We start from the raw sequence: 23,203 nt of genomic DNA, 5'->3' as shown, positions 1-23,203 counted from the left end.
TCCACAGCACTTTCTGAAGCCTTGTGTGGTCCGCAGCCCTTGCACTCAGCAATCACCTTCGCTCTGAGTTCTCCAGCGGAGCGCACAGGGCTCCCCGCTGCATTTCAGCTGTTGGCCCTGGGGAGCGCGGCTTTCCGAGGGCAGAGGAGCGGACACCTGCCTCGGAAACCAACACCCCTGCACTGTCCATCAGCGCCGGAGCTTGGCAAACTTCAGAGTGTGCTTACAAGGCTGTTTTTGTTCCTGCAAGGCTCCCGGCCAGACATTTCATCCTTTCTTTTTTTTTCAATCTTAGGCCACGTCCACTGCAGGGCGGACAGGCTATTAAAAATCCTTCTGATTTCTGCACGTTTCAACACCGGCCGGCCAGCCTGCGGATCGAGCTGCCACAGGTGATCTATGAAACAAAGAACTGGATCCTACGCTCTGCAGCCAGGCAAATACTTCTCTTGCTTCCAGCCTTGCTCCGAAAGATGTTAGTTCAGGGATCAAAGCTCCTGTTTTGGAAGGCACGTTGGATCTCAGTGAAAGAGAAGGATGTGAGGTTTGATGCTTGAGTGTTGCTTCTCCTGCTAGGGTCAGGTGTTTGTGGTGAGATCACAAACATCTTAGCATGTCACTGAAATAAAGGAGCAAAAGGAATAAAACTGGGTTCAATGGGTTCAAACTGGAACACAGGAGGTTTCACTTAAATATGAGAAGAAACTTCTTCTCAGTGAGGGTGGCAGAGCCTGGAACAGGCTGCCCAACGGGGTTGTGGAGTCTCCTTCTGTGCAGACATTCCAACCCGCCTGGACACCTTCCTGTGTAACCTCATCTGGGTGTTCCTGCTCCATGGGGGATTGCACTGGATGAGCTTTCCAGGTCCCCTCCAGTCCCTGGCATTCTGGGATTCTGTGCAAACTATTCCCTCTCTGATAGTTTTCCTTAGCACACGGGGTCCGGACACCGGCTCAGCCACACAGATCCCACCCGGGACCTTCCCAGGTTCCCAATAAAATCTCGCAAAAGCTTTTCTCGGAGCTGGGGGGGCGGGTACCCGTGGCAGGTGCCGGGTGCCCGCGGACACAACCGGAGGGAACCGGGCGGAGCGGCTGCGAGCGGGACCCGGGGAACGCCGCTCGGGGGGGGGGGGGTGCGGCCGCCCGGGGCCGCCCCCGCACAGCCCAGCGGCCGCGGCCGCCCCCGCTTCCCCCGGCAAGTCCTCGGGACCCCCCAGCCCGGTGCCGCCCGCCCCCCGGCCGCGCTGCCCGGCCCGGCCCGGCCTCCCGGCCGCCATTGGTGCGGGGCGGCGGGAGGGCGGGGACGGCGGGGCCGCTATTAAACATCACATGGCAGCTCGCGAAAAAAAGGGGCAGCGGCTCATTGAGAGGCTCAGTGGGAAGCGGTGCGGCGGCCGGCGGGCACCCCGGGATTGGCTTTGCTGCGTCCCCCACAAAGCCGCGGGATCTTACACCTTTTGAACTCTCCCAGCACCTCCGTTCGGGCCACCGGCAGGTAAGCAGCGCTTGCTTTCCACACCTATTCGAGACGCCCACGCAGGGTCACCCCGGTCCGCAGGGCGATGTCGCGGTCTCGGTGCGAGCACCGTGTCGCGATATTCCCGACATAAAGCTTTCTTGCTCGGTGAATGTGTGCTTGGACGTTTGGAGGGGGAACTCCTGCGTTTCTCATGCACCATCCACGAGCTATTCTCAGTGCCTAAAATAATTAGATAGGTATGCTGGGAACACTCGAGCATCTGCTTGCAGCATCTGTTTATGTTCATAACTTTCCATGCACCAGCTGCTCCCCCCTCCCGCCCCCGAAATATTTTATTCTGGGGAAGGGCTGGAAGTTTGCATGACAAGCCCGTGTCGCAGGAGCAGCGCCGCTCCATCCCTTCCCATTCTTCTCGCCTGTTGTTTCCTGTACAAGAGAGAGGTCGAAAGTATCAAGTCTTGGAGATCAGATGTGCCTTTTTGAAAGGAGTGTCTGAAACGTTCTGGAGGGGCATGAAATGAACCTGTAACTTCATTCATTGGTATTACGGAAGCGGGGGGGTTGTTTGTTTTTAACCATCTTGCCAAAAAAAAAATAGGAAGAAAGAAAACAAAAACAAAACCATTGCAGCTGGAGAGCCCGTGAAGGGGTGTATTGTTCCGAGTTAGTTCATGACAGTTAAAGGAAAAAATACTGATAAGAAATGGCAGATTTATTCGCGGGGACTCAGTGGCTGCTTTGTCACCTCCCCGGGGACCCGCAGGTGCCACCGCGGTGGCCGAGCCAGGACCCGCATCTCGGTCCCCCCAGCCTGCGAGGTGTCAGTTCCAGCCTCACCTTTACACTTGTTTGCTTTTCCATCCTCCCAGCCGGTGCATCAAGTACACCCCCTGGTGATGGCTGCTTCACTTGTAGATATTTTGTCATCAGCTAGAAATACCCTGAACCCGTCTCCTTGGCAGGACAGCAGATGCAAATACCACTTGTCTTTTCCTCTCTCCTATTTCTTTGCACCATCATCATCTGCTCTTTTTTTTAACTTATTTCCCCCCCCGTCCCCACTGCCTGATTGTGGAGGACAGATCCTTCTCCTGAAGGCAGCTGAGCGCTTTGTGTCACTCGAGTCTCCCCAGATCAGTGGAGAAGCCCTGGGGAATGACTTTTCAAGTAAGGCAGGGGTCCAGAGGAAGGTTCTGGGGGTGGCTGTCCCCAGCAGCGAGGGAGCGGGGACTGTGGAACAGGCTTCACTGCTGCGAGTGGCTCCTTTGTTCTGTTTACCGAGGGCAGGCGGGGAAGGCGCTTGGCTGAGCTGGTGCTGGTGCTGTCTTAGCAACATGTGCCCGGCTCTCGGCAGGGCTGTGCGCTGGGAATAACTGCTCCGAGCGCTCATTAGTGCTCCTCTCCCCACCCCTCCGCTCTTTTTGCACTTGAGAGTTTTTGCTCAGTATTAAACCTTCTACACTGATTCCCTTCGAGCTCTTTGTTGCAGAGTTTAAACATGCGATGTGAACGTCTTTCCTGGGGGCAGATATTGAGGGGGATGCTTGCTGAAGGGAAAAGTGGGGGTTTGGGCTCCGCATCGTGGCATTTGCACACAGGTTGGGTCAGAAATGCTGTGGATGCGGCGCAGCCCCGTTTTTCTCTGCCTCTCCAAGCATCCCCTCGCAGCAGAGCAAGCGCAGGGCTCTCCCACCCCATCTCATCGCTCCCCAGTAACGCTGCGCTGGTGCCAGTGCTGGTAATTACAGGCTGCATTGCTCTAGTCTTGTATTCCCTTCCAAGAGGGAAGGCAGCCTGAATTAATCATCACTAGGTGTGTTGTTATTATTATTGCATCTACAGCTGCGTGTGCGTGTCTGGCTGCAGCACGCTGGGCCCAATTATACCAAGATTTGGGTTGGTTGGTGGGTACTGGGTGGGCTCTTTGTCTGGTGAGGGTTGCAGGGCTGGTCCCACACTCGCTTGGCATCCTTGGTGCCACCAGCTGAGAACGGGGTGTGGAGAGGAGCAAACTTGGCTCGTCTTTGAGCAGCAGGTAGATTAGTTGAATCACAAGGACCGTTAGATTTTCATCCTAGTTTGGTTGTTTGTGGGATTTTTGGGGGGAACTTCTACTGGAACTCATTGTGCAAGTCAGGGTGATGACTGATCAGGTGTGTGATGGGGCAGCCAGTGGATCTGCTGGGTGTTCTACTGGGCCAGGAGCAGGATCAGCCCCTCTGGCTGGTCCCTGCAGCCCCGAGCGCTCGCAAGGGAGACAATTTGTGCTGTAAAAGCAAGAAGCCAACTGTGCTGCAGTGGAGCGTGCCAGAGCTTTGTTGTATCGACTTCAGGCAGTCTGTAAAGGTAGCACAGGGTTTAAGGATCGTTAGAGCCAAATTGCTGCAGGTTTGGTCCCGAGGGTGGCTGGGAAGGAGACGTTCTCTGCAAGGCAGAAGGTGCTCAGCCACTGAGGGTAGGAATATGATGGTATACGGTACCTAATTCGGGTCCCAAACTTCTAAAAGCAGCCGGCTTGCCGCAGGAAGCTGGCCTTGTGATTTCAGTGATTTGTGGAATTCAAACCAATGTCCTTGGGTCAGGACTTCTGTCGGGAGAGCTGCGTATTCAGACACCTGAGGCTTTACAGCTTATCTTTCCGTCCACCACAAGTTTTCCCCTAAAATCCAAGAGACAATGCAGAGGAAAAAAAAAAAAGAGGGGGAACAAAGCCCAAACAAAACAACAGCTTCAAAATAAAGCGCTTCCTGGGCTGTGTATTTCAATCAGCTTGGAACAAATCAGGCTTTGAACGTGGAAGTTGAACATGACTGTGATTATTGGATGTGGTTTATAAAAGTAATCGATTTGCAGACCAATGCAGCGGCTTTTGAAGAAGTTGTTTTGTGTGGAATGTATTAACAGTAACTCCACCTTCCCTCTGTCTTTAGGTTTCTAATAGAAGTATTTTTCAGGCAAAAAACATAATTTAAGTGAACATTAAAAGATTTTTCTTTGCATTTTTGAGAGTGATATCCTGACAGGTGTTAGAAACCTCATGATTAAAAGGGGGTGTGTGTGTGTGGGGGGGAAAGTGAATCCTTATGCAGCATAGGCAAGATAGATAAATAAGGGCAGCTATACCATCCCCTAAGCCGACATTGCTGAGAGCAGCGCTCCAACCTGGGCTTTACCGAACTGATCAAAAGCTGCCAAAATGTCTTGTACACCAATGAAGTCACAGATGACTAATCCCGGCAAGTAGGTGTTGGGACGCGTTCTTACACAACAAACACAAGGGAGGAAGAAAAGAGAAGGTAAAAGTAAACCTCGAAGCGATTCTAGAGGGAAAAACATCCCATGTGCAAATACAACCACGGCGGTGGTTTCTGTTTGTCACCTGCTCTGTTCCTCCCAAGTGTTTGTGCCCCGAAGCCCTTGTCGTGCAGTGGAAGGATGTGGGAGGGCTGAGAAGCTGTTTGAAATCCCGCAGGTTTTTGGAACACCTCTGCAGGGCTTTCGGGGATGCTTTGGGGAAAGGAGAGAAACTCTTCTCTAGAGCTGTTGTCAGATACGGAGCAGAGGAAGAGCCACAAAGTACTGAAGCTGCTTTGTGTTCCTTGGTTGCTGCAGTTTTGTTGGGTTTTGGATGAACGCAGGCGAGTTTAGCTAATATTGGTTTACAAAGAGCATCGTGGTTTAATCTCCCATTACTGTACGCGGTTCTGAAGTCTCCTCTTCCCAGCAGACATTCCTCATCACTCCGTTTTAGTTTCATCTCCTCCGCGGGCTGCATGTGTGGATGGAGCAGCTGCATTAATGCATCTCTTCTCCTCTGCAGCGTTTCAATTACATTTCCTGATATACACTACACGACTTAATGGATGACGCACTTGTTAAAAGCTAAACCTGGGTCTAAGCCAGACCTCCCTGAAACAAGTTTGGTGGCTTCTATCCTCGGGAAGAAGGTTTTGTAGCTTCTCTGCTGAGTCTTAATTGCTGACATTTGAGACCCACGGGGCACTCAGACCCGTTACCCGTTGGAGATGGGACCGGCTGCCTCTGGCTCCCGAGGGGAAGGGGCTGGTCCTTGTCACCAAAGGTGTCACGAAGATGCTCAGCCGGTCCTACTCCATCTCAGCCTTTTACTAGTTGCATTAGCGGGAGCAGATGAGGGTCGTTATAAGGTTGAGTTTGCTTTGTTTGACTTAAGCCTAATGTGAGTGTAAAAACTGCAAAGATCCTAATGAGTTTATGAAGTTAGAGAGGAATTAATGCAGCCTTTATTCCTGCCATTTGCAGAGAATACACAATTCCTTTTTCTTAGCTTAATTAAAAATAAGCTATAGGCGATGTAATTTCATGGAAATCACTGGCATTTTGCACTTTCTGAGTTTACTGCTTTTCCCAGTAAACGCCACCTTCCCTTTTGCACACTCCATTGTTTGTTGTAGGTGGAACAGTCCAGGAGACACACATGGTGTGTCACTGAAAACTGCTTCAGTGTTTGTATGCGAACAGATGGACGTTAACGCTAATTGTTGGTTTCAAAATAAACAGAAAGCACAGTTGTAAACGGTAGGTAGATCCTTTGCATGTCCAGCTTTCAAGTGGGTATTTCTTAGAGACTCCTGTGACATGATCACTTCAGAGCTTTCACTCAAGAACAGTGATGCCTTCTCCGTAGTAATGATGCCACTTCTGTCAATACGCGGCTGTGCACAACGTGTCTTCCAGAAAATGCTCTCATTAAGAACAAAGAAACTTCTTGCGGGCCCACAGGAGTCATTTTACTTGATTCTTTCAGGTTTGATTCCTCCGAGATCTAATACGACATTTCTCTTTCTCTTGCAGACCATGCCCTCTCTATGACGGTCACTTGTTAAGCTAACTCTGCATGCCAGAAGACCGTCCTTGGTTGATCCAAGGGCTTTTGGGGACTCCAGCCTCTCCCCAGTTTTTCTGTGTGTGTGTGTTCCTCTAGAACTTTCAAAACTGTTTCTCCAAAGGGTTTTGCAGAAACTTAGACTGTTTTCTAAAGCGGAAGCACCTCAGTCCACAGCAGTAGTGATGGGCAGCGTGCGAACCAACCGCTACAGCATCGTGTCTTCGGAAGAGGACGGCATGAAGCTGGCGACCATGGCCGTTGCCAACGGCTTTGGGAACGGCAAGAGTAAGGTACACACCAGACAGCAGTGCAGGAGCCGCTTTGTCAAGAAAGACGGCCACTGCAACGTCCAGTTCATTAACGTGGGCGAGAAGGGACAGCGCTACCTGGCAGACATCTTCACCACTTGCGTGGACATCCGCTGGAGGTGGATGCTCGTTATCTTCTGCCTGACCTTCATCCTCTCCTGGCTGTTTTTTGGCTGTGTGTTTTGGTTGATTGCGCTGTTGCACGGGGATCTGGAGAACCAAGAAAATAACAAACCTTGTGTCTCTCAAGTGAGCAGCTTCACCGCAGCCTTTCTCTTCTCCATCGAGACCCAGACCACGATCGGCTATGGCTTCAGGTGTGTCACAGACGAGTGCCCCATCGCAGTTTTCATGGTGGTTTTCCAGTCTATAGTAGGCTGCATCATTGATGCCTTCATCATTGGTGCTGTCATGGCAAAGATGGCTAAGCCAAAAAAGAGAAACGAAACTCTAGTCTTCAGCCACAACGCCGTGGTGGCCATGAGAGATGGAAAACTGTGCCTGATGTGGCGAGTTGGAAACCTGAGGAAAAGCCACTTGGTGGAGGCACACGTGCGAGCACAGCTCCTCAAATCCAGGATCACGTCGGAAGGCGAGTACATCCCTTTGGATCAAATAGACATCAATGTAGGGTTTGACAGCGGGATAGACCGCATATTCCTGGTCTCCCCCATTACAATTGTCCATGAAATAGATGAAGACAGTCCTTTGTATGACTTGAGCAAACAAGACATGGACAATGCTGACTTTGAAATTGTAGTAATATTAGAGGGTATGGTGGAAGCTACTGCCATGACTACCCAGTGCCGTAGCTCGTATCTGGCAAACGAAATCCTCTGGGGCCACCGCTACGAGCCCGTACTCTTTGAAGAGAAAAACTACTACAAAGTGGACTACTCGAGATTCCACAAAACATACGAAGTGCCCAACACACCCATCTGTAGTGCCAGAGACTTAGCAGAAAAGAAATACATCCTCTCGAACGCAAACTCCTTTTGCTATGAGAACGAGGTGGCCCTCAACAGCAAAGAGGAGGACGAGATTGACACGGGGGTGCCTGAGAGCATGAGCACAGACACCCACCCGGACATGGACCACCACAACCAGGCCGGGGTTCCTCTAGAGCCGCGGCCGCTCCGGCGGGAGTCGGAGATATGACTGACAGACGCTTCCTCTCCCTTTTGGTTGAAAGGAAACTTAAAAAAAATACAAAAAATGAATCTATCGGTCAAAAGCACGTTGACCCGAGAAGTTGGCCCAGAACAGTTTTCAGACGACGGTACTGTTGAAGATTGGTGGGAAGGCAAGCAGACCTGAGAAACCCGGGCTGGTTTTAGGGCTGTCCTCAGAGGAGAGACGACGGAAGATGAACTCTAAACACGAAGCACTAAACATGTCTAAGTATGAACAGAAGGCACATATGTTGTAGAATAAATTATGTATATATTTTTTTACAAAACTTGAACTTGCAGGCAAGCTTTGGTTGGGTTATTATTATTTTTTTTCAACTTTTTCCAGAATGCTTCTCTCTAGGGAACAAGAATGTTTTTAATGGCATAACAAAGGCAAGAATCTGCCTTATTATTATTATTATTAAAATTATTTTTTAAAAAGCTGCTGCTAACTACATGAACACAAATGGTTATTTTTGTTGCAGTGTAGTTTTTATTTTCTCTTGTGTAATTTAAAAAAGAAAAAGTCAGTGTTGAACTTTTTGGGTTGGAAAAAGCTGGTGATCAGTTCAGAGAGGCCAATGTTGCCAGAGAGTCTAAACTCCTTTGAGGCCAGTAGGTTGATAGCAGGAATCAGTTTCTCTCTTTCCAATTACATAAGGGGCATTATGTAATATCAGGCCAATCAGGAGCCTCCAGCAAAATTATGATTTTTGGGGGGAGAATTTAATTCTCTGTCTAAAGGAAAAAGGAAATTAAAAAAATATATATGCATAGACAAAGGACTAAGTTAAAACTACCTAAATGGATACCAAAGAATATGCACAGTTTTGCACAGTGGAGTTTATTAAAAAAGAAAAAAAAAAAGCAAAAAAAAAAGGAACAGGCTGCTTTAAACAAAGAGAAATTCAAACCTCAGACACTTCTTTTGATTTTGATTTTTCTTTCTTTTTAATTTTTCTTTTGGAGATCTTTATTTTGCACCTTATTCTAAACGCTTAAGACTCAGATCTAAAGTGAGCTTGGGCTCCTCCCCTTCCTCCCCCTGCTTTTCTAGGGGGAAATCAATTCCCTTTCTTGAGAGGAGAAATAAATTGGGGTAAAGCAAAAAAACAAAGAGAAAAGTCCTGCCCGGTCGCTCGCTGCAGCACAAGGTCAAGTGCAGACGTTCCCAACCCAGCACTAGACCTGGGGAAATGAGGTTTTAATAACCCCGATGTGCTGTAGGCACCTGAGCCCCCTTGGCTGCCCCCAATGTCCCCTGGTAATGTCGGGGAGACGCGGAGCTGCCCATGGGGTGTTGGGGCAGGGACGAGCCGAGCGATAGAGAAACCCCCGGGAAAAAGGGTTTTGGAGAGGAAGGGAGAAGGTGATGGAGAGGGGAAAAAAGCAACTTTCACAACACGGCACTTGGGAATGGCACAGGATTGTAGTGTTTTGTAGAAAGACAAAAATAAAGGGGGGCAAGGGTGTCAGGAAAAGTGTGTTTTCCAGCTCATTTGGAGAGGGAGGATTTGGGGAGGATGAGGCTGCCGAGCGAGGTCCATCTCCTGCTGCCTGTCCCCACCAAACACCCCGTGCTCAGCGGATAGAACGTGTCACCGAGCTCTGAGCAGATTTTGTGACCTGTGAAGCTCCGGCTCTAGGGGGATTTTGGCTCCTTCACCCCGCAGGAGCCAAATTTCAATTCTCTGTGCCTCTAAGCTCAAGGAGACAGCGAACCTGCGCTCCCCGAGGGGCAGGTGGAGGGGCCGATAATCCTGGTCAGCTCTTGCAGTATTGCATCACTGTATGCCATTAAAAAACAGCTTGTTCTAGGTCTAATGTCTTCTGCAAACGGATATCTGTGAAGGCCTCTGGCCCCTGCCAGCCCTGCCTGAAAGAAATGCCTGCAACGAAATGGTTTCTGATAAGATGGTATCTGCGGTGGGTGGGTCCGAAACTGTGGAAATTCGACATTGTAAAAACGGATTTGGCTACTGGAGGGGGCAGATGATTGAAGTGCAAGTACTGAGGCTGTTCCTGGGGTGGGGGGAACGGAAAAGAAAGGAAAAGCTGAACATCTAAAGGCGATTTGATGGCAGTTTCTGGGTCAACAGTGGTGAAGACAACTGAGTGCTGCTAGTGCTGCTATTGTGATATTCTTGTACAAGGAACATAACTAAACCAAAGAGTATTCAGTGAAATAGAGGGTGCATGGAAACGCAACGGGGAAGGGATGGGAAAGGGAGGCTGGTGGGGAGGAAAGGGACCTTTTCTCCAGGTCAGCATCCCCCAGGTGCACAGTGCTCCCACTCAATGATACTTGAGATATTGGAGGGAGGGATGAGAGAAGGGGGATGGGGAATGCAGGACTCAGCTTGTTTCTTTAAAGCAAAAGAAATTCAGAGGAAAAAAAATAACTCCCCTCCCTCTTAACATTTCTGGTGCAGAGGTTTCGGGGGTTTTTTCTTGTTTTGCTTTGTTTTGTTTTGTTTTTCAAGTCAGTTTTTCAGAAATATTTTTAAAATGTACATTTTATAAAGTTTATCAAGTATTTTCGTATTTAAAGCCAAATGTAAATAGAAGTCTGTAAAGGAGGACAAGGAGAAGAAGAAAAGGCAACAAGAAGTATCAATTCTGCTCGGCAGTCTTGGCTAGCTAGTACCTAGATGCTACCGGTTAGCATGAGTTTTAGCAAATACTTGCAAGCCTTATAGGATTCCTAATGCTATGAACTTCTCTTTATTTATTTTTAAGCATGGACTTTTAATTTGGAAACATGTTCTAGTTACTGGCATTTTCGAAGTTACCAGCTTTCTGAGTGCGAGACTTGTGGAGGGCGCGCGTTGAGGGAATCCCTTACGCTCTCCGCCACATTCTTTGCTTTTAATTAATCCTTTGTCTTTGCCGATTGAATCTTACGTTGCAGAATTGCACTCAGCCTCCGGGAAGCTGCTAGAAAGAGACCCCGATGTACACTCCATGGTACCCTTCCCCTTTGCCCATCAGTTCTGTATTTCTCAGCACAGCGGGGTAAGCCCAGGAGAGGACAGGCTATGGTAGCACACTTCTACAGCAGCAAATTGGCTTAGGAATTTAAAACTATATATTATTTTTAAGGACCACATGGTGGCTGGTAGCGTTTCTTCAGTTCCCGAAGATCCTGGGCCAGGCTGATGCTTAATTAGGGGCTGGTTAAACTGACTGAGCTCTACCCGCAGACTCCAAAGGATGTTGGTTTGGCCTCTTTATCACAGATAAAGTCGGCTCAACTGGCTCGCACAGAAGGTTTTTACTGTATTGCGCTTAGGGGCTGGGGGGGAATATGTTATTTCTGCCCTTCCCTGAAAATACTTGAATGAGACACATTGTCTAAAACCTAATAGTGCGTACAGTGACAAAAAGCATTTCGGAGGCAGGTGGGGATGGATCTCTTCTTTCCTCTGGCTCTTCCGTGCGAGTTGTCCTTGGGTCAGTAGCAAGGGTGGAAATCATTACTTATTAGCTGTATTTAATGATACTCTCTCCCAGCCATGATAAACTCCTGTGTTGTTAGTTTAGCACTCGCTCTTCTCGGAAAAGACAAAGGGTCCAGATGTTTTATTTGTTCTCTTAGGTCTCCTTTTTCATAATGGATTACAAGGTAAAACTGAGAAGTACTGTAATGTCTTTAAATTATGGCTGCTCACGACCATTGTAAAGTAGAAGGGTGCTGCATAGTTGCCATCCCACAGCCAAGGAGAAACCGCTTTTGGAATGACTTCTGGCCTGCAGCTATTGTAAGGTGAACAATCGAGGCATCTGACAGTTGTCCATTAACTATTTTCCTGTTTGCAGCCTTTTTTGTATCAAAGTCTTCCTAATGTACTGCACAAATTGTGGATTGTACAGATTTTTATATATTATGTCTTATTTTATTATTTCTAAATAAAAAAAAAAAAATTGAGAATGACCTGGTGTGTGCGACATATGTGTGAATGAACCGGGGAAATGGGTCTGGAGGTTCTTACAGAGTGACGTTTATGGCTGGCTGGGCACAGGCGTTGTCTGAAGCACTTTAGGAAGAGACAGGTTGTTCTCTCCCTTGACAAAAGGCAGGAGGAAAGGAGATCCCCCCATTATTTCCCAGACACGGTGGTAGATCTGCCCTAGAGAGACTGAGGGACTTTCTTAAGGCCATGCCTGGAGCTGCAGAGCTCCAGATCATTAGCTACAAGCTGTATGAAATAGGAAAAAAACCCCTCAAGGTCTGCGTAAACTACAAAGCAGGAGAGGGGGGAGCGGGAATAAAAACACAGTGTAAGCAAGTGCATTGGAAAGACTGGGAAAGCAGAAAACTCATCTTCATGTCTGCCTGGAACATCCCCTTGTTGAAGTGATGCTCCCCAGCGCAGCTCCATCCCCAGCATGCAGTGATCCTCGTGTGCGGAGGCTGATGGCACAAGGGTGGAACCGGGATTTTGTGTAACGGGGACGGGCCTCAAGTCACCAAAAAAAGATTCGATGTCCTTATTTGCTGGGGTTGGAAAGCTCCTTTCCCGCTGTTTGTGTGTGGCCTCCAGGGCAGATATTGAGGCTGCACAACCGTGACTCAGCTGGGAACTGCTGATCTCACCGGGATCGGACGCGCTGCAGCGGCTCAGCACGGCCAGGAAGCATTTCAGCACAAGTTTTGGCCCCTTTCAAACTCTTTATCAGCCTGTAATGCTATTAAGTGATGCCTCAGATGGAGCCCTGACCCTGACTAGAAGGACTCGATTTATAAATTCAAATTTACTTTTCAAATCTAATGGTCTCTTCGAAAGCTTATGATAATAATTACAGGGTGGATGTAGAGGTACAGATCAGCTGTCACAGCTTATTCTCCCTGCTGAAAAGCATCCTCGGTGAGCGCTGCCCCTGGCTTTGATGTTTGCTGTGGGGGCAGCGGGTCGGCGGCCGCGATCTCCTTATTCCACCTGGTTGGTCCCTGTTGCCTAAATCATTAGCACCCTCTCCTGTCAGTGCCTTTCCCTTCTCTTGCTGGCCCCTCGTCCGGTCAGGTGGAGTCCGCATAGAAATAGTAACAAAACACAGTGTATTTTGGTAACTAGCAAGGTCATAGCTGAACCCTTCTCCCTCCCGCACCAGCTGGATGCATCCAGCAGGTATCAAGCACGTGGTACGGGATGCGAGCACGAACCACCTGAATCTAGATGGCACGAGTGGAATGGCACAGAAAACATCCAGCAGGGCTGGTGTGGGCATTTCATGAGCAGCAGGACCCAGGCAGCGTGTGCTCTCCGCAGGCAGCACAGAGGAGGGTGCAGGAACCAACTGTTCCAGGGTTTCTCATCAAACCGGCAGTGCCTGCCGACTCTATCGATGTGCCCAGCGCATGCTGACTGCAGCTTTCGCTGGTGGGCAAAAACGTATAATAATATTTAAAGAAATGTCCGTTCTTTCAAAATGTTTAAACTAAACTCCTGACCTCAGGAGAGCCTGTTTCACGGTTTTAGATTCTTGGCAGGTGGATATTTTCATACAGTGAAGGTTTTGGATGAGACGAGCGCTCTGGGATTCAACACCCCCCTTGTCTGGATTAGCTCCTTTGTTCTGATGTCCCGGGCTTGTCAGCTCTGCAGGGGGGTCAGGGCACTTGTGGGGTCCCCCCAGCTTCTTGCACCGCTCAGGGCAGCAGCACAAGGAGCTGGACTTTGTTAAACCTGTGAGAGGTAGATGAGAAGGGAAGCTTTACAGATCTCTCAGACTGATTTTCGCTTCTCTCTCCATTTGCTCTCTGGTGTGCAAGATTTGGCTGCTTTACCTGTATTTGGATAGCACGTTCCCCCACTGGCTTCCACACAGGTAGGATCTAAAACCGCTTGCAAACTTTTGTCCAGAGTCAATTAATTGGGAATTTGCAGGTGTGTTCACAGCTCAGGAGCCGTGATGGAAGTCAGGACAGGACTGTTGATGCTGCAAACGCAAAAGCCGTGTGTCCTCATGGAGGAAGGCAAAGAGCAGCAGGAGCCCTATAGAATTCCCTTGCTCTTGTGAGCCCAAATTTGACCTTGCTCTGGTTATTCCTCCTAATGAGGCAGCTGGGGGAGGATCCCCCAGGTGAATCCGCTCCCTCCCGCTGCAAGAGGCACATTTGCTCTTAGGAAACACCTTCCCTGCTTCAGCAGGTAGGAACCACAGGCTCTTGCTTTCCAGAATTACTATTTTACTATCTGTTTTTGTTTTTTAAATGCAAAATGTCTTGCTGTGTATAAACTGTATTTGATATGCAAATTAACTCACTAATTATTTTGCATTACATGGCATGCGAGGTCCCTCAGGGCTGTGCCTGCATTTCATCCAGGCTTGGGGCGCATGAGCAGCAGGGACAGAGCTGCCCAGGCCTCCTGCCACCCCCTTGGGGACCCCAAACCTCCTGTCTTGGGGACCCGCTGCCCCAGCCCACAAATACAGCCCACAAAGAACAAACCAAACCAGAGCACGCTGAGGTCACTGCCTAAGAAATTTCCTGATTATTAGGCTTTGAGAAAAAACTGGCTGCTACTATTGCCCGAGACTGATAAACTTGAAGCTGCTGCTTCCACCAAATAATTATTGGAGTTTCATTTAATTGATATATAACAGGCTGTTAACTGGGAAGGATAACTATCTATAGTTTAATAGCACAGGATCTTCATGAAGTGGGATGAATCTCACCCCGGGGCAGAGAGATTACCCACGGAAATGACACCACTTTAGCTCTATTTTTGAAGTCTTTTGATATTCTGAAGTGGTGCAGGAAGGATGAATGGCTACCTTTAGCCAAAACATTTCCATCTTTGCTCATGTATTTTTGTGTGTGTCCTTTGCACGCACACAGAGAATCCAAGACAGACCAGCAAATATATATATTTATATATATATATTTATTTTAGTTTTTTGTTTCTCATGTTGCTTCGTGCATTGACCTCACTTTTGCTGGAAAGGCAGAGCAGATCAAAAGTATTTTCTCTCTTTACATCTTTATGCAAGGGGGCTTTGGCTGTTTGCAGGTGACTTAGGATACCTCGGTGACCTACAGATGGAAACAGAGGGAATTCTGTTCTTCCTTCTGCAAGAGAGTTTAGCAAGAGATGTCTGCCTTGTAATGGGAATCCTAGCAGCTAACTGAGAAACAAAAAAAGGAAAATAAGGTGAATTAAGGTATGGACAGCTCAAATGAACACACCGCATTTCAAAGACAATGAAGTGCGAAAAATGTTCCATCAGCTCTTTCTAGCAAGCTCAGTAGCTCCATGCGAAGGTCCCTCTCTGCAGGTGTTGGGTGATTGTAACAGCAACACCTGGAGGAGGAGAGTGATTAATTGAGGGAGGAACAACATCGGCTGTGTCTTGCTTTATAAAGGCTGTGCTGATGGCAACAGGTGTTTTTGCTCTCCCTCCTCCTCTCTCTCTGATCAGCCTGCAAATCCCATCCTGGACAGAGAGTCCTCTCCAGGATAACCAGCCAGGTAAGGAGCTGCTGTTTCTGCTGTGGGGCCACACGTTGGGCACGGTCACTCGTTTGCAAAGAGGCAATTAGGGAAACTCTGCCATCCTAATTAGAGCTGGTACTGGGGCTGTGTTAGAGCTGTTATCTCAAGTTTTCCAAAGCTGTCTCTCAGCAGACTTGGGAGTTTCAGCCCTTCTCATTCTTTCCTCCTTCTTTTCTCTCCCATCCCAGTGCCGCTTTTCACCAGGCTTTGAGCTCAAGGGCACTTGTGGATTTGGTATTTACCTTTATAGTTACAACACTTTAATGTAGTTGGAGCATCACAATATTTTCAACATTTATAGCTCGTTAACTCCTGTGATGAAATCCTTCTGCAGTTCTTTATGCTCAGTGTCTAACGAGGAGGGGTTGCCAGAATTGCCGTGCCCGTCCCTGGTGTATTATCTGACGGTTTTTCTATTGAATTAACTCAAGGTATGCATTGACTAAACATCTTTAGAGCCATTGGACAAACAGACTATGTAATATTCATAAATTAATGCAAATCGGCTTCAAATATGTCAGCCTCGCTCCCCTAGGAATCCCTGGACCTCAGCATGTTGTGACAGTTCTTGTTTAAGCAAATCTGGATCTTTCAGTGCGAATAATGAGAGCGCTTTCATCCTCAGCGGTATTACCAGTGAGACTAATGTGCCATTCTCCTTCTTAAAACTGTAGTCTCATCAGATAGAAATTAAACCACTGGGAGAGAAGGAAAAGAAAATGCGAGTAGCATTTGCATGTATTGTCCCTCCTTTTCATCTGCTGCAGGAATCGCATCCTGGCGCCTTTTTAATGACAATACTGCTATTACAGTGAGTGATTAACTAGTCGCAGTCTTTCATATTCTGGGTGTTCAGACTTGGAGATTTTGTCTCACGTGTAAATTATTTGCGTGTATTTGAGATATAACTAATTATTTATTGCTTGAAAGCCTCATGCCACACACTTCAAATCTTGCAGGAGGGTGGTGAGAGCCTGGCCCAGGTTGGCCAGAGAGGTGGCGGCTGAACCATCCCTGGAGACATCCCAGGCCAGGCTGGACGGGGCTCTGAGCACCCTGAGCTGCTGAAGATGTCCCTGCCCATGGCGGGGGGGCACCGGGGGAGCTTTGAAGGTCCCTTCCAACCCAAACCATTATCTGATTCTACGATCTTATTCTCCTAAGCCAGGATGCAGATGTGCTATTTATTATTTCCAGCAGTGCTGTCAGGGTCCATGGTGTGACTGCTATTTGCAAGGGCAGCACCGCACTCTATTATTTACACTGAAAAATGTAAGCATTACCACTCCAATATATTACTGCCCATAACACATCTTCCTAACTAAACTTGTTCAGCCCGTTCCAACATGGTAGATTTTGCTTCAGATAGGAGATGTCCACATTCCTCCCTTGAAGTTAGTCTCCTCCACATATCAAAAAATGTTAACAAATAGGCATAATATATGCCCTGGGCAGCAGAGAAAGCTGCTTTTCTTTTTCTTGGCTGGCTTAATTCATGCTGGAGTTGTGTGACTTTTCATCTCTGCACTTGGAGGAAAAGGCGAACTTGTGGTGTAAAAGTAGTATGATAAATTGTGGAAAAATAACTTGCTGGCTTTCTGAAGAAACTCTTCTCTGTAGCTCCTCCTCCCCCTGTGCTCCTTCCAGAGCCCCAGCATTCACTGCATCAGTGCGTGTTATGGCACCTTTGGGATGCGTTAGTCATAAGAACGGAGCTACTGGTGCTTTGCAGGCGGTATTTTAACTTTGGCTCTCGCACGAGCGCTCTGACACATCCGTGCTGGGTGGTGTTTGGTCGTGGGTGCCTCCTGGGATTCCAAACAGCTCAAGGAAAAAGGAAACCTCTAATTTATATTTGCTAAGGTGTGCGGGAGGTCCTTTTGGTGTTCTTTGGGGGTGGCGAGGGCTTCTGGGTACAGGGTTCACATGAAACGAAGGCAAAAGTAGTGGTTCAAAGGGGAACTTTGGGTTCATGCTGTGATGTCCGGTTCCAGTTCTGTCCTTGTGAATGCTGCGGGAGGGTCAGAGGGAGTGGGGACGCTGTGATTGCTTGGCCAGTCTTGCTCGTGTGCCCCAATTTACTATTTTCTGCATCAGGAATATTCACAGGTGCCTTCTCAGGCTGGGGCTGTGCTGCCCTGGCCCTTGGCACCCTGAGTGTTCTGCCTTTGAATTCATTAGGATCTCAGAATTAATCTGTAGTTGCACATAACTAACTTCTTGCAGGGCATTTTTGAGATAAGAGCTGATAAGTGAGTGCCGTACATCACATTATAGACATTTTCTTCTGAAGGCATCCCCATCAGGTTCTTTTGCTCTCAAATGGTGCAATTTGGACTCAGTGATTTCAGCTTTACACACCAAAAAAGTGAGATGAAAACTGACTCTTTGAGCATCTGCTTTTGCACGCAAGCACAGCACAATTCCCAGTTTGCCCCTGCAGGTTTAGTACCAGCCCTGGTTTGAAAAACTCATGCTTTTTAAGCCTAATCTAACGTCACCAGCACAGACTGGTCCAATATCAAGGCTTATTAGCAAGCAGTGTCTTTTCCATCAGCAAATATACCAAGGTCAGTAAGACTTACAAGACTGAGGTGTTTTAGATTAAAATAGGCATTACATCGTGTCCTGAGTCATTTGCTGATGTTCCACACATAACCACGATTATTTTATGCTAAAGAAGGGACGGGCACGCTCTGAAGTTAAACTGCCCTGGCCTGTCCACATTAAATGTTCTCAGATTTAAGCAGCTGTAGCGGAGAGATCAGTCTCTTTTTCTTTCCCTCCAAATGAATGACCAGATAGAGATCTGGTGCACAAGCAGGGGAACAAAAACACATTAAACCAGCAAAGTACTGTGGTTAGCGAGGGTTTTGTTAAATGAAATGGTGTTTTTGTTCCCCCCCCTTAGGGAACAATAAGAAAACTTCTCTTTGTATGTATCTGTTTTGAAACAAGCTCCATGACTGGTCACAACCTGTAATAAAAATGCCATATGCAAGAGAATATATTTAATATTGGGAAGGCAAAATAGAACGATATGATCTGTTTGGGGTTTGAAGGTAAATGTTTAGACATTTTTTCCTTTAAAATAATCTGCGCTAGATGCTGGTTAGCTGACTGGGAAATGAAATCATGGAGGATTTATGCCATTAATGACAAGCTATGATGTCAAAGACATTTGGCCTGTAGCCATAACCTTTTGTGTGGCTCTGGCTGATTCTTATAAATAAACAGGACTGCTCAGCTGCTGCCTGAACCGGAGTCCCCATCACTTGGGAGCACTAGAAACTGGGCTAAGGAGAACACTTAAAAATATCGAGGGGAAAAAAAATATATTGAGGCAAAGGGATGTCCTGCAAAAAGTGCTTTCTCCCCTTAGTGTGGCTGGTTTTGTGCGGTAGGGCTTGGTCAATGAAATAAGTGAAATAACACCAAACCCAACTGCACTTTCAGAATCTCCACTGTGTCATGTTCATTTGCAGTTAGTCAAAAGCCTGGGTGCATTGTCAGTACCGTACATCACCATGATTTTGGTGCCTTTTGTCCCATTTGTAGTATAAAAGAGCAGCGCGGGTTGGCTTTGCGGTTGTGCTGGTGTGGTACCCAACCTCAGCATCAGGTGGAAGCGCAAAGCCCAGGACACCCCATTCGAGTCCCCTCTGAACAAAAGCCGCCAATCTGACTGCAGAGACACAGGGAAACCCTGAGGTACATATAACTTTTATATATGCCACATCTATTCCCTTAAGGAGCTTACAGGCATAATTTTAATCATATTTTGCCTGATAATGCACACGATTTGCTTTGCAGCCATTTCAGCCATTTGATACAGGGGAGGACTTCGTTGTTATTGGTGTAATTTTTCTTTTTGCACAGAGCTATTTTCCTTTTGTATTTTATCCCCTGGGAGCTGCTCTGCTAACGGTTCACCAGGTGCCAGCCCCTCAGCAGGGTGAGACATTGCGGCTGCATCGCTCGGGGTTGAATTTAAACCTTGGAAGGATCCAGGTCCCTTTATTAACATAATTCTCTTCTTTCAAGGTCTGAGCTAAGCCTGCTCTGTGTCCTGCAGGTGTTCGGTTCCCGAAGCCCTGGTGACTTCAGCAGACCCTGAGCTTACAGGTGATGCAGCATCATCTCAGCCCCAGGATTCCGACGTGGACCTGGCAGCACCTGGGGCTGGTGAGTGCTCCTGAAATCCTGACTATCGAACTTTAGGAGGGCATTAGCAGCTTAAAGTTCTTCTTGCTTAGGCTGGGGCTGAGCAGCCTACCACCGGCCACCAGGCCTTAAAACACATTTGTTTTCCCTTCTTCCTCTTGCCTTGCACTGAACATAGCAAAGAAAAAAAAACATCAAAAATGCAGAAATGTTTTATTGTGCCAACAATTAGATCCAGCCTGCAATTCAGCAGAGAAGTGTGTGCATAAGGAGCCCTTAGAAGTGAATCCGTTCTTTCAGCTGCAGGCTGCAAACCTCCGCAGGGAAACCTGTTTGATGGGAGGGAACGTGGCTGTTGGTTCCACTCTGGCTGATGCAGCAGCATCCCCGGGTTCTGAGGGACCAGGCTGGGATGTTCCCAGCTGGAGGAGCGTCCAGGAGGGGTGGGATGCTCTGTCTGTCCATCCACCTGCTGCAGCATCGCCAGCACACACAGGCTCCCCTTCCAGCACCCGTAATTCAGTCCAGATGTCAGAGCCGCTCTGCAGTTTGATGGTTGTATTTCACTATTAACATATTTGTTTTATGACAGAGTAGGGTCATTACAATTGTCACATTATTCTTGTTTTTTCTTCTTCCCTCTCTTATTAGTAGAGACACTTATTATCATTTTAATAGGGAGAAACAAGCTCCCTATGTCCTTTTCCAGTCCTAAAAATACAAGACGGTATATTCCAGAGGAGCTTATTGTTGTAGATTTAAATGTTCAACTAGAATACATTAAGATGCCCTTGATGTCAAGAAGAAAAAGAGTCCTGATACCCAAAGGAAGGCTGGGTGCTTAGCCTGAATTATAGCAATGTGATTATTGGTATTGTCAGATTTTACAGTCTACAATGTTATTTTTAGGCACCCATCCAATTCACAAAAGTCTCCTCAAATACTTTCAGAAGAACTTCACTTGAAGTCTGTTTGTTTTGGAAAAATATAAATTATTGCTCCATTTAAACATTTCAGCTCAGAGAGCAATAACATTTTATTTGTTTTGAAAGAAGGCAAGGGCTCATTAAATATTAATATGTGGTTTACAGCATGGGTTAAAGTTCCTCTCAATATATATACTATGACTTTGCCCAAGAGAATTAACTCCTGAGGGAGTGTAAGTTTCTGCTTAAGGGACTTGAAGATGGAGGAAAAAAACTGTATTCACAGGGTATAAATATGTGGGATGCTTTCTGTTCAGAATTCTGCTGCATTTTGAACATTAGTGATAATTAATTATCTGGGGTCAGAGAAAGGAAAGAGATGGAAAATGCCAAGGGGAAGGTACCAGGAGGGAAAGATACGGTGAAAAGGGGGAAAGCAGATTGTAAACCAGGGTGGGCGATGCTCAGAAGGGACTTCTGGAGAAAGATGAGTGGGAATGGTCTGTCAAAGTCCCTGGAAGCCGCCTGTAAATTATGAAAATGCAATGGGATTTCAGCTTTTAAATCATGCAGGGACTTCTGGCAACTACAACACAAAGGTCTTTGAATCCACGGAGATGAGGGAAAAGCCCCAGGAAATGGTATTTTTAATTCTTTTTTCGAAGGCTGCTCAGGTAGGTTGGTATTGACTGAATATTCATCAAGATTTTTGATGGGGGGGGGTTGTGTGAGCCAAGTGTGTTCGCTGCCTGTTTCATTGCTCCAGAAGAAGTGAAGATGTAATAGTCTAGTATTTCATTAATTTGGGGGGCTGTTTTAAGCCTGATCTAATTAGAGGCCGTGAGACATCCTGAGACAGAAGGGAATAGTCATCTGTGAATGGAAGGGAACATGGTATTATTTCCACTGCTTTATTCCACAGATTTGAAGAAAAAACAACAACAAAAACGAACAAAACCCCAAACCTCCTTGAAGATGAGATAATCCTGGTGGAACAATCCTGTAATATCTGCTGAAAAGTGCACGCAAGACTGGATCGTGAACTTTCTAATGGGAACATTTTGGATGTGTGCAGTGTGGTGCATCTAATTTTAATTCCCTTAATTCTGTTCTTGAAGTTTTTGGTCCTTTAGACTTAAAAGGCAGAACTGCGTATTCTTTGTGCTTGGGAAAGGAGACAAAAACTTAACAGGCTCAAAATGGGCTTTTTTTTTTTTAATTAAGGTTGCATAAAAACTGCAAACTCCTCTGAATAATTCTCATCAATTGCCTGAAGAGTTCCTCAGCTGAATTGTAAATCACTATATAGTGCACTCCAAAAAAATATAGAAATATGGGCATAAATGTGTTTTGGAGTTGTCTCATCTGGTGTTCTGTAAGGTAATTAAATCAAGGAGACTTTCTGATCTATAGAAGGGTCAGCGTAACAGGGCAGCGCTTTGAACCATGGTCTCATTAAGCCACTATTGCCTTCCCAGATTGTTTATAACAGAGGACTTACTTATTCCTAAGCAGTCAATAACTGGAGAACATAAATCACAGCACAGAAAGAGTTATTCCCAGTTTATGGGCCGGATCCTCATGCGGTATAAATCACTGTTGCCCCAATGGTGTCACCTGAGCTACGATTTATACAACCTAAAGATCTGTCTCGTACTGTTCTCACTTTATCGGCTTTTATTGACTCACTCTGTAGACACAGATTTTCAAATATAAAATGAAGGTGGAGGTAACTGAGGTATGTGAAAAGTAATTTTGTTACATTTTCAACCAACAATCTGAATTGTTGTCTTCCCCCTCTACTTTTTAAATAAATAGTTACTATGCAAATTTTTGTCAGCTCATAACTTTCTCCCTAAATACCACCATGGTCACTTTGCACCAAACAAGCAACACTCTTCCAGCCTACAGAGCTCCTCTAATAATACATAATTACTGGTAACTAATTAAACTTACAAAAGATCCTTTCCGTTTTCGTCCCAGCGGTTGCTGTGAGCAAATCTGGCAGTATGAAGTCATTTTTATATGTCCTGGTTGTATTTCATCATGCTGATGTCACCAGTGTCAATATGGTATTTGTGAAGCTGGGGATCGATGTGAAATACTGGATTTAGGATCCACTGGCGGAGCTGTAGCTCTGGCTGCATTCGACCTTCTTTGGCTGATGGAGCCAGAGGGGTTTTTCCATGTCGTTCAGTTAAAGGAGTTTCCACTGTCTGGCTTTCTCCTCTCCCTACACCACAATGTGGGGACAACTTGCATCTGGAATTTCAAACAAACAAACAAAACAACCCCAGAAATCTTCAGAGAACAAAATATCCAACCAGCAAAGAGACCGAACATGAGAAAACAGCCAGGGAATCCCTTGAAAAATGGATCAGCAGAGCGGCAGATACTTGAAAACAATAAATAGGCAGAATCTACTTAATTAGCGATGACTGTAATATTACTTCTCTGGGTTAAAAATGTTAACTTTTATATCCCTCTGTGATTTTAGCACTCAGATAATGGTGTGTCCAGGCATTTCAGTTCTCTGCTGTTCTCTTTGCAACACACAAAAATTATGTCCACTATTTTTTTCCATGAAAAATTACCAGCATTTCATTCCAAGCTGTTTCACAAATCAAACCCATCACTACAGCAAGGGTGAAATATCACCATCTCTAAGTTCATCACCTTCACTAATCCATCCTTTTCCCATCAACTTTCTCCAGCTCTCCCAAGCGATTTGGAAGCCTCGAACCCTCACAGGTGGCAGAATTTCTTTCTGAACTCATCATAGCAC

General features: G+C 46.7%; 1 protein-coding gene across 3 annotated transcripts; it reads left to right on the top strand.

Moving 5' to 3' along the window:
- The first annotated feature begins 1,332 nt into the window (after positions 1-1,332).
- Positions 1,333-22,240, top strand: KCNJ2 (potassium inwardly rectifying channel subfamily J member 2). 3 transcript variants are annotated; one of them, XR_014185537.1, is made up of 4 exons: positions 1,333-1,497; positions 6,316-8,058; positions 19,404-19,513; positions 21,341-22,240. XR_014185537.1 is itself a non-coding variant. In XM_082067208.1 (2 exons), the coding sequence occupies exon 2, from the start codon at positions 6,532-6,534 to the stop codon at positions 7,813-7,815; it is 1,284 nt and encodes a 427-aa protein (XP_081923334.1). In that variant the 5' UTR covers positions 1,333-1,497; positions 6,316-6,531; the 3' UTR covers positions 7,816-11,757. The 3 variants fall into 3 exon arrangements, 1 of the variants encoding a protein (XP_081923334.1); XR_014185538.1 differs by having other exon boundaries at positions 19,373-19,513; XM_082067208.1 differs by lacking the exons at positions 19,404-19,513; positions 21,341-22,240 and having other exon boundaries at positions 6,316-11,757.
- The last annotated feature ends 963 nt before the right edge of the window (positions 22,241-23,203 follow it).

Source organism: Streptopelia decaocto, assembly GCF_964273445.1.
Source record: "Streptopelia decaocto genome assembly, chromosome: 16".
In the NCBI taxonomy this organism is placed as follows: Eukaryota; Metazoa; Chordata; class Aves; order Columbiformes; family Columbidae; genus Streptopelia; species Streptopelia decaocto.
The sequence above is the reverse complement of the archived record's forward strand: the minus strand, read 5'-3'. Positions and strand labels throughout refer to the sequence as shown.